The sequence below is a fragment of the Artemia franciscana genome, chromosome 3 (genome assembly GCF_032884065.1).
Source record: "Artemia franciscana chromosome 3, ASM3288406v1, whole genome shotgun sequence".
NCBI classification, from domain to species: Eukaryota; Metazoa; Arthropoda; class Branchiopoda; order Anostraca; family Artemiidae; genus Artemia; species Artemia franciscana.
In genome coordinates this window covers 32,828,859-32,841,044 of record NC_088865.1, presented here as the reverse complement: position 1 = coordinate 32,841,044, position 12,186 = coordinate 32,828,859, and the positions used below count along the sequence as shown (strand labels likewise).

At 33.8% G+C, this 12,186-nt stretch overlaps 1 protein-coding gene across 1 annotated transcript in view; it reads left to right on the top strand.

The window, feature by feature from the left end:
• The first annotated feature begins 5,189 nt into the window (after positions 1 to 5,189).
• LOC136025178 (uncharacterized) overlaps positions 5,190 to 12,186 on the top strand; it is a 57,062-nt gene continuing 50,065 nt past the window's right edge. The window contains exons 1-2 of the mRNA XM_065700950.1: positions 5,190 to 5,299; positions 10,078 to 10,207. Coding sequence (XP_065557022.1) covers positions 5,228 to 5,299; positions 10,078 to 10,207 — 202 coding nt within the window. The 5' untranslated portion in view covers positions 5,190 to 5,227. The remainder of the gene's footprint in view (positions 5,300 to 10,077; positions 10,208 to 12,186) is intronic.

The following is a 12,186-nucleotide window of genomic DNA, read 5'->3' as shown; positions in this document are numbered from 1 at the left end:
ATTTAAAACGTATTTTGTTCTCAGTAAAGCGCAAATTACGTTCTGATTTTGAGAAGGCATGGGGGTTATCAGCCGTAATGCTCAGTGGTAGGTCATTCCACACAGATGGACCGAGATATTCCATTGAAAACGGAGACCTGGTAACACGACGCAAATCAACAACTATATTATCACTTTTCCTAGTTCCATAATTATGCAGGTTATTATTAATTTGGTAAAAACACCAGGTGTTAAACCATTCATACACGGAAATACAAATACTTCAGCTTAGTAATCTTTTATCTGACCTATATTAAGGAGATTCAGGGACCTAAAACAAGCACATTTATCATGTACATCCTGGACACACCTACCAATTGTTCTAACAACTTTATTTTATAGAACTTACACTCTTCTATAGTTGCATAAGTAGCTACTGCTCCATAGGAGGCAACCATAGGCAATATTTGGGTAAACCAACGAGTAATATATTGTTATAAGCATTCTTTGAGGGAGAAAATCTGCAGGCGTCGTAGTATACCTACCCCACGGGCAATTTTCGATGAACTTGCGTCTCTGTGACATTTCCATGCGAGAAGGCAATCAAGATAAAAACCAAGGTAGCGGAGATGATCAACTTGTTGAACTAGATTACCACATAAAGTTACCTGACCAGATACATCTGGCGGTGTACCAAGTCGTCTTACGAACATTTACACACAATAGACTTAATGAAGTGAAAATCTCCCAGCCTTTCCAATGCAAGATTCATTACTCTCTTTAGGTCCTTCACAGATTAGGCAAACACAGTTAAAAAATGGCATCATCAGCATTCGTTAAAGACACACATCTTTCAAATGAAGACGCAGGAGATCAACATAGATAAGGTAAAGCAGCGGACTTAACACTGACCCTTGTGGTACTTCACACGTCACTGGAAACGCTGCAGAATATACATTTGCACATTGGGGGGATGGGGGCTGGGTTATGTTGTGTTAGGGGTGTTGTCCAAATACTTTGTCCTCACCCCTAATAAACAACCACAAGGCACACATCTTTCAAACGAAGACGCATAAGATGAACATACATGAGGTAAAGCAGGGAATTTGCACTGATCCTTATGGTACTCCACAAATCACCGGAGTCCACAACCCTAATGGGAAAATATGTAGCCCAAATGATATTATATAAATTAAAGGCTATATGTCATTAGGATTAACTTCACTTCAGGGTGTGTTTCGATTAGTTAACAAGTACCATATTTTGAAACACAGTTGCTGAATATTGGAATTTGATGTGACTTGATTTCTCGTGCTAAAAATTGTCAAAAGATCAAAACTGTTAATTGACTGTTCCCTATCCCAATTACCTTACACTGCTTGTTCTAAGTTGTAAACCCAGGTGAAAAAATAAAACACTAAAAAGTTAAGACGCATCCTTGACCAATCTTATCTGGAACTACTATGGGCTGTAGTTCTCTTTGTAGTAGGTTACAGCTGCTGCTTCACCCAGTGAAGTACGACATTTCCAATTAATTTCAGAACGGCTAAAACTTTCATTATACAGTTCTCAAACATTTTATATTTAACAGTATACTTTTCCTAAGGATATCATTTTTCTCTGAAGGAGCTATTCTATTTTCTAGAAGTACGCTAATAACTTCTGATTTGTGACCTTAACATTAGCTAATCTGATATATTTAAAGTCTACGTTAAGATTTGATTCGTTTGATTTTTTTAAAGATGTACTTTTTTGGGTTTTGGTTACCATTGACCCTAGCGAATATTTGCAGTGTGTCGAATCTTTACCATCGATGATTTGAAAAGATATTAGCAATATAAAAAAAAACTCCATGCATTTACAGTGAGGTAGGTCTAGACTCTCATCCTTAAATTTCCTATAATTTGAATGTATTTGGTGCTTTGATTTTCATATCTCCCCCCCAAAAAAAACAAATTCATCCCACTGTGTCTGGTCTAACTCTGAGTAGTTTTCATGATGTCATTTGATCTATATATTTATAAGTTTTTTAATGATTTGTGTCTTGAAGTTACTTACACACTGTAGCCAATAGTATAGAGTATGAAAATATAGTTGAGGAATCTTCATATGTTTTTTTAAACTTCGTTTTATGTGCTAGTGTGCTAGATCAGAACTTTCATTTCCTGATAAGGACTTTGGATTTCCTTTTTTTCGTCTTATTTTGCCTTCTAGTAGAATAAAAACCCTTTTATATTTTCAAATTGCTTGCATACTGTAGCTAATAGTTAAGGGTATGTGAAGTAATTGTAGAATCTTCGTTATGTATTTTTTTTTCTTTAAAAAAAACTTTGTTTAATGTGCTAGTGTGCTGGTCTAGAAGTGAGATTACTGGATAAACGACTTGGGATTGTCTTGTTTTTTCGCCTTATTTTGTCATTTAGTAGAATAAAAGCCAATTACCATCTTTGGACTTCTTCTTTATTATATGCACCGGAATAGCGCTGCCTAAGTAAAGAATGATGTTGGCAGAAAGTATTGTTAATTTATTTATTTTGTCTCTTTAGACCAGGGGACTTCTTATCGAAGGAGTTGTCGTAGAAACCTCGAAAAGAGCTCATTTGATTGGAAATTGAAAGGGCTGGTGCCCTTTCCAATAGTCAGAAGTGATTGGAGGGCAACTAACTCCCCTCCCACGCCCACCACTTTTTCAAACATATTCAATCAAAATTGTGAGACAACCATTTTGTTCAGCGTAGTTAAAAGGCCCGGATAACGCATGGGTTGTAAGTTGTGCCCTTGGGCATGTAAGGTTTTTATAGAAAGAGATGTCATAGAAACTTATAAAAGGGCTCATTGGATTGGAAATTAAGAGGGTTAGTTCTTTTTTCAGTAGTAGAAAGTGATCGGAGGGCAAATACCCCCCCCCCCCCGCCCATTATTTCCCCAAATACTTTCAATCAAAGTTTTGAGATAGCCATTTTATTCAGTTTAGTTGAGGGATCCGGAAATTACGTCATTGAGGATGGCAACCCCCTCCCCCCAAACCCCTCAGGGAAAGAGTTGTAAGCTATGCCCTTGGGACATAGTAGGTTTTCATAGAAAGAGTTGTCGTAGAAAGTTCAAAAAGGGCTTATTTAATTGGAAAATGAGAGGGCTAGTTCCCTTTTTGATAGTCAAAAGTGATCGGAGGGCAATTGCCCCCCCCCCCCACTCCCATTGAGACCTCCCATTGATCTTTTATTACATTTTCTTGAAAACCTCCCAGTTAATTGTTTAAATTAAAATTTCTCTATCAGATGAAATACGTTTTGTCCTAAGTCAAATATATAACTGACACTGAGTCAATTCTGTCTCGCCATATCTCACCTATGATCTGGAATTTTCAGGTTGTTTTGCCGAAGCTGATGTTTGTTCCGTTTCATCTCAAGTACGGGCCACCTTAGGCCAATAGAAATATACTAAATAACATAAGAGATTTTTTCATTAATTTCAAAACAAAATAAAAGCTTTGGTTATAGCACATTTTGAGATAAAGATGTCAAACTTTTCAAATTCCTTTTTCTCAAATTTTTAGGGAAAACGTTCGGCAAAACTGCTTTCAGGCGACAAAATCCCTATCGTTAAAAGTTTTAAGATTATTCTTTTCTTTACTTTGAAAAAGATAATCTCTTTGTTTTTCTTAGCAGCCTTAAATACCCAAATATTCTTTAAGAAGTAATAAGTATACTTTTAGAGGAGAATTCGAAAAAAAAAATTCTGACAATATATCAACTTAGCATTAGTATAGAATCAATGTTATTCTCTCAATAAGAGAGTTACTTCACTAAGCATCCAATAGTTCGTAGAAACGAACTACAAGTAAAGAATGTCATCTGTCTTATGCGACCAAAACGCCGTTAAGTCAAATTTTGACAACAAAATTACTTGTATTTTATGATAATTCCAAATCCAGAATATTCAATAAATTTAAGATTACCCATAAGATGTTACGGGTGTCAGAAAATATATAAAAATGGGAAATTTAACAGAAAAATAAAACTAACTCCTTTAAGAGGGTGGAGTGTTTGAAAAATTATAGGATCATATTCAATACGTCCACACCCTATATAGACACACAGTTGTGCAAACATTTTTCAAAAGCAACACAAAACTATCGTCGCAACATTAATTGGCGCTGCGTCAAAGCTAGACATCAAAGCCTATATAGACACACAGAAATTAGTGGCCACAACAGAAATTTCTGTTTTCACTCCCGGGATAGAGCCAAGATCTTTCCGCTTGGATCTGCTGTGGGAGTGCCGGAGATTAACGCCTAGTCGAAAGGTGTGTGTTGAAATCCTTTTATGGGCAAGATACTACTTTGTGCAACTGTGTATCTGTAAAGGCTGTAAGGCCGTCTAAGGACTCTAATGCAGAGGTTTTAATGTCCTATTTGCATTCTTTTCTGAAGAACTTCGAAATAGGTGTGTGTTTATTTATATGAATTTTATCTAAAGGAGCGATACTATTGAACTATAAGATGTTGAATATCAGGAGAGATATCATTAGAGCGTTGATTAAAAGCCTTAATGATTTATACGACCTTTTATGGCAGGAATTTATTTAGTATAAAATCGAATTTATATTTACATTGATACTATTAGGTGGTTGAAAGCACCCCTCAAGGTAAAAATTTTGTTGTTATACCATTTGTCACAGTAACTTTGTGGCTGTACTTGGTAATACATATTATTTCTACCTGCACAAAGGTTGAATAAAAAGGACAGAACTTCTTATTGACTTATTACTTCCTCACAAGTCATAGTTATGACTGTAGGCTTGGTTTACTAATAGAGCGTCATTCCAATTGATTCCTTGCCTTCTAAGCCTTAGCAAGCAATTTTACTATCTTTATTTGACTAATGACGAGTAGCAAATTGTTTCTTGTTTTATTAAGAAATTATAAAGAACGAACTCCTTTCCCTTCAAATAGAGCAAGTGAATGGTCACACTTGCCACTGTACAAAGTTTTCGTCACTCCGTAGCTTAATTTAACAGGAAAAGAATTATTTTTAAATAAAGCACGAAAAGCTTGTCTACTCCTTCATACGTAGCTAAAGCTAACATCATTCCTTACTCAAACGTAGAAAACGACGAATGGCATAAATAATGCTTTCTTAATAAAACAGGCCCTATGACGGTAAATCCCATTTGACTAAAATATAAAGATAGCGTTCATGTTTAAATACCATTATCGAGAAGAAAGTCAAAAATTTCAAATCTTAAAATGTCTAAAAAAGCCTTTTTTTCTAACCGCAAGAAGACACAAGGTCCTAGTATTCAATTTGTTACTGCTCAAGTATGTATTTGCTATATTATTTCTATACTACCTATCTGTCGTCATTTTCTAGTAAGGCCAAGTTGGGTGGTTTCCCAGCTAAACCTACAAGAAAGTACACTGGGAATTTTGACCCCTTTTTGATGTGAATATTTAAAGGATAAACTATCTAACTTTTGAAATTTGAATTGGCTGGGCTAGCCTTTTGCAAAAAATTAAGGATTTTTGTAGGTCTATTCAAAATTATCCAAGCCAAGTTTAAGGTATTAATTATCAATTGCTGAAAAAGTGTATGGGTAAAACTGTAAACTAAAACAAAAATGCAGACTGCTTCTTTTGGCATAATAGCAATATATTTCATTTGTTTCAAAGGTAACTTAGCCTACAGGAAAAAGCATAAATAATTAATTTTGGTAAAATTCTAGTCAATTGACTTCTTTCTATTTCAGAAAGGGTTTAGTTTAGGAAAATGAAACTTCCAGGGATGGGTCTACAGGCTAAAGTATGTCCTGGGAAGGTATTTTACAGTACCCACCTCCACTCCTTCTCCCTCTAGAGGGCCCTGAAATTTGCCTACATGACAGGTCTATACCTATTGAAATTTTGACAAAACAACATTTAACCTTGATTTTCAGTTACTAGTTGCTTTTTCTCTGCCTTTAGTTCTGAAAATGCAATTCCTGTTATTTGAGTAGAATTTTGAGCCATATCAATGTTTTTTTTTCAAAATTTAGGAAATGTATTTGGATATCTTTAAAACCTTATAAAATGGAATTGAGCAAAGTTATGAAGCTGAAAACAATTTTGTTGTACTTCAATTAAGCAGAAGATCTATTTTGCAAGGTTTCACGTTTATAACACACATATTTTTAAAGGTCATCAAAGGTCAGGGCCCTCTAGAGGGAGAAGGAGTGGAGGTAGTTGCTTCAAAATACCTTCCCGGGACATACTTTAGTCTGTAGATTCATCCCTGAAAGTTCCATTTTCCTAACCTAAACCCTTTCCAAGATAGCAAGAAGTCAATTAACTAGAATTTTACCTTAATTTTTTTTGGTAACCACCATGGGTTCACACAGTTCTGGCTTTTTCTAAGGCAAAGCACTTAGTACAAAATGGCATTCAGCACAGTATAGAATAGTTTATATAAAATTATCAACATGATCAGTAACATTTTTTCATTTGTTAAAATATAAACTGGGAAAATTAAACCAGGGTTTCCAGCTGTATACCAGTATTGTTCCAGGTGCTAGGTATCCCCCTAGCACCTATGCCCTCCATGCCCTAGAACTTTCTCTCCACATGTCGCTTTGAGCAACCATAGAGAAAGTATGACAAGTTAAACCATTGAAGAAAAAAGGACATATGGAATGTAAGCAGAATATATGATGTAGAATGTCCTACAATTTTTACTTTCACATTTTTAAATAGGCCTAATACTTTTTTTTATGTAGAGTTATCATAGCAAAGTAAAATAAAGGTTAAAGAAAATAATTGAAGAATATAGCAATGCAATTAGCTGAAACTGTAGAAGGGTTGCCATATGGGTAAAATTATAGCAAATCATAAAACTGGCTTTTGTATAAAGTGAATATACCACTTGATGCCTTTTTTATGCTCTTTATGAATATAATAATTACATCTACCTTAAATTTAAATTTAAGCACTTTTAAACTAACCTAAACTAACCTTATTATAAAAAATTTTAGCACTGAGAAAATGCAGTATTATTTTGTCAAAAATGGTGCAGAGAAAACATAGTGTTATTTTGTCAGAAACAACAGAAAACTTGTACTTTATTTGAAAATTTGTAATTTTTAAGTGCTTAAAAAGTGCTTTGTAGTAGAAGCAATTATTATATTTGTAAAGAACATAAAAAAAGGCATCAATGGTATGTTCCCTTTATTGGTAAGTCAGTTTTAGGCTATGAACTGTCATAATTTTTTGAAAATTTGTCATTTTTAGGAGCAAAAAAAGTGCTTAAATTTCAATTTAAGGTAGAAGCAATTGTTATATTCATAAAAAGCATAAAAAAGGCATCAAGTGGTATATTCACTTTATACAAAAGCCAGTTATATAATTTGCTATAATTTTACTGCCATATGATAGAAGTACCCAAAGATAATAGGCTGAGTTTATTTTTTTTCTAAAAATTTAGGAAGAGGCACAATTGATTTCAATAACCCATTTGAATAACACTGGTATTAAAATTACCTTGATTTACACCAAACATTTCCATCAGCCCATTTACCCATAAAAATATCAGCCAATAAACTAGTGGTACTTTGCATCACTATTCTATCATCTCAAATTTTTACCTGAATGGCTGAAAAAGTTGGGGAGTTGGTACCCTTTCCCCTTTTCATAATGCCCCTACCAGCAGCTATAGTACATGGTACCAGTTCATCCCTTGTTGTCAAGAATACATCCAAGTACATCAGAACATTTCCCTGTGTGTATCTTTGTGGGGCATTTTAATTTTTTTTTTTCTTTTTTTAAGTGATATAGAGTCAAACTCTCAACCAAGAAAATTGAAAATCAACAGAACCTTTTATCCCAATTCAAATTATAACTTTTGTGTGATGATATATCATAGAAGGGTAAAATAGAGGGTAAAGAAAATAACTTGAGAATATGTAATTGGTCAAACTATAGAAGGGTTGCCATGTGATAGAAGAGCATTGATTAACAGACTGGGACTAAGAACTGCAAGCTATAACTTCCTTTGCACCTGGTCTGGGACTGACCAAAGGTGCCACTAACCAAGGTGTTCAGGGGTAGGGCAATGGATTTTAACAACACATTTGGTTGATATTGTAATCAAAATTACTTGATTTTTTTGTTTTGATGTACCTTTAAAAGGCTTTTTTTGGGGGGGGGGTTAATTCAGTTTCAATAAAACAGAGTCAAGCTCTAAGTTAGAATGAAGAATATTTAAATGAACACAACTCGTCATTTCAAGTCAGCAAGCAAATTTGCTTGCTAAAGTTCGTTTAGAATTTTACCCTATTATGATCATCCAATCTCCCAAAACACAAAAGGAGGATTAAAAGAAATAAAATTTAAAAAAATCCTCTAGGATAGAGTAAGAGTTTTGTTTTCAACTGAAAGTAAGGGGCAGCATGAAAAGTTAAAACAAAGAGAAATTTTCCTGTATGTGAGGGAGGCTGTATATTATTCCAGTTCAAAAGCCCTCATTTTCAGGAGTCATTTTCTTTTCGAAAAAATTTGAATATGTAGTCCAAGACATAGTAGTTTTGTTTTATAAGTTCTTAATCATATTCTTACTGCATAATTTGGATGGACTAAGAGGAGTATTGTTGTTTCTATGGATTAAACTCCTGCATGGCTTTAGATTTTTTGTGTGTGTGAAGCCATTGCAATCCTTACAATAGGATTCTCTGATGCTTAAATTCATTGTATATTTATGTTTAAATACAATGCAACATTGTATATGAATAGGAAAAGAGAAATATTACCAAATAAAATTGCTGAAAACAAAGCTTCTGATAGAATTCACCCCCTCCCCAAGAAATATATCGACAAGGCTCATGATACCCTCCCTTGCCTTGTCCATCTCTGTGCCAGTAGGCCTGTGAATGTAATATTTTATTCTAAACATTTACAATAGGATTGTTACAATATTAGGAGTATTACTTGCTCTCCCCCCAGCACCTATAATAAAGGCATATACCATAGATATTATTGGAAATCAAATGGATTATGCATTCATTTGAACCTTCTTTCCTAGAGTTCAATCTATATTGGGACCCTCAATGACAGTTAGGATATGTTGGCGTTAAAATGTACTCTTTGAAACATTTGCTTGTCCCTCATCCTATCTAAAAATAGTCTGTCACCTCTCCTTCTTAACCTTCTGACCACTTATTCGTTTTTCAAGTGTAACCCTCTGACTCTGTATCCTGCAATTTATGTGTGCAGAGGCTACAAGTTTAATTCTGTGCATCCCACAATTTTGACATGCACTAAATTATTTATTTTTATTACAATGCTATCACACAATCCCAACATTCAAGCATCACCCAATCTAGGAATTACCTGATCTACATGTTTTTTTATGCTTGTAGTTGTAGACCAATATTGTTTTCAGTGTCTATCGATATATCTGAATATATTGGTGTGCAAAGTAGTGAATTATTTGTGAATTATAATCATTTGATCTGTGCTACAGAATACTAGTAGGCCCCAATTAGGAAGTAAGATGGAGAAATCTGATGTATTTGGATAAAATGTGTCAGTTTTGGTCAATTTCTGAAATTTTGAACAAAATGTGTCAAACTATTTTTGAAATAAATTTATGCTTTCAAATATTTACTTTACCATTTACCACAAAAAGTTGTAAAAGTCAAATAAAATGTAAGTTATAGGCTACTCAACCATTTACAAAAAAAAAAAAAAATATGTTTTAACAAAATTTTAAGAAATAAAAAGTTTAACTGTAGCTGCTGCATGCTTAAATTGCAGGATATATGGTCAGAGCTTTGATACTTATGCACACTCAAACATTAATGTATATAGTCCTATAACTTATATACCTTAAGATTACCTTAAATTCCATTGACCAGAGTGAAACAGTGCTGTAAAACATCCCGTGGGAGCTTGGTGTTGGTGGGGTATCTGAATACAGTTGTACTTTTGTACTGAAAAAGTACAACTGGGGAAAAAAAGAAGAAGAAGAAAAAGCAATAACATAAAATCTGCACAGGATAAGCATCAAAATGAATTATCAAACAATTTCAGTGCTTGCTTTTCCTAGTTTTATTTGGCCACATTTCTTGAAGGTTGATTCTGCTGGATCAGCCAATAGGCCGGCTGCTACCAAATCAGCTGGAGTCATAGGAAAATGGGGTATTACCTCTTTTACATCCCTGAGAAGTAGTTGCATTTCTAGTGATGCTGCAATGAATGGAAGTAAGTTTTTTTTATTAAATTATTTTAAGAAGTTAGAATTAAGATATTTTATTGGAATGGTTAATTACATTTTCAGTTGCATAGAGCATAACAACTTTGGAATTTCAAAAGATTTTGTATTTTCAGAAATATATTTTACTTGCCATTTAACATACTACATAGCATCCAGAAAAACTGTGACATAAACTCTAAGATTTAATCCTGCTCAATTCCTACCACTAGCTATATGAAAAGTAAATATAACTGTTTTAATTTATTGCTCTATGCATCCCAATTTTCTTTCATCAGTATCTCTGGTAATCTTTTTCCACATGTGGCAAACTTCACCCAAGAACTTCAATCTTCCTGTACTTAATATCCAAGACAAGTAATATCCAGACTGGGAGACCCAGTCTAATCTCTACTCAGCTTCTTCCATTGCCTAGTGTCTGGATTTTCTGGTTCTGTTTGATGCTGGGGTCTCACCAGGGAAGTGGGTAAGAGAAAAAAATCACTGCAAAAGAAGAAAGTGCATAACATGCTAAGGAAGGCCAGTGGTTTTGCATTAATTAGCTTAAAAATGTAGGCATGGATTAACTAAAGGAACAATGCAACATTCTGTGGTTTACTAATGGCACAATAAGTCCATAAGCACATTTTTACATTTTCCTTTAATTAGTCTATGTTTGTTTCAGCCTAACCAATCTTTTATAACGTTTAAAAATTTGAATCTAAGTAATCTGCTTACTTTGTGAAAATTGCAGGTCACATCCATAAAACTTGGGCCTTCAAATAAAGCCAAATATTCTAATGAAATAAAGTTCTTTTTTAGTTTTTCTTGTTCTACTGGGTAACACTGTAATACCAATTATTCTAGTAATTGTGGATTCCCATTAAACATGCGTTAAAGTGATTGAGTTTTCTTTCTTTTTGTTTTTCCTCCCTCTGTAGGTTGGAACTATGGGCATTTGTGTATGCTTACATATCCATGGTGATATAGTGTTTGGCATGTGCACAAGCAAAAAGTAGCCTACACTTTCAAGTTTTCACACCAAGTTATAGGGCTTTGGTTTATAATTATGCTGTTTTTTTTTGTGGGCTAAACTCCTTTAATGTCAGAAACATATTCTATACAATGACTTAGGCTATAAGCCTATTTTTGGAAACACCAAAAACAATAAGAACATAAAAGGCAAGAAGCCTATTTTTGGGAAGTATCATACATATAACAAAGTGAATCCATTCTGAAATTTTATTGGGCCGTAGTTATTGCCAAAAATTATACAAAAAAAAACATGGACTAAGTCTTGGAAATGTAAAATAGAAGAATGAAAAGAGGGAAATATATAGGACGTCACAGGAGTAACATACAAGAAACATGTAACAATTACCTTGATACCTGGGCACCTATGGTAGCCCATTTAATCAAAATAATAACTAGTTTACTTTGTAACCTGGCTGCAAGCAACAAATTTCGTGAAAGAAGCACAAAATATGCATAACCACTTTAAAGAAATTTTTGTCAGAACATGCATTTGCTTGCTTGTTTCCGTCTATCCTGTGTCTCAAATAAAAATTTCTCTGTGGGTGCTCTTACATACACATTTTTTTTAAATGAAACATTCAAAAGTGCAAAATGGAATGTTTATTACTCAGTTTTGTTCCTGGAGCCTAAGGCTGATAGAGATTGTCACACCCTTAGTATCCTTAGTAAAAAGCTAGGCTTGAATTTTCTGTTTTCAATCAATCAATCATTTTATTAATACTGAAACGCTATTACAAACGTAAATAATAGAGCACTAAAAGAGCCATAAATAATACCCTAAATCAAACAATACACATGAAATGAAGATGTGGAAGAATAAACACTAGCATACAGTAAAAAAAAACTGATTGTAATTATAATGATGGAAATAAGTAGAAAGACAAAGTTGAGATTAGAACTTAAGAAAAAAAGGAAAATAAACAAGGGCATTAAAAGTTAAGAAGATTTCTGAAAA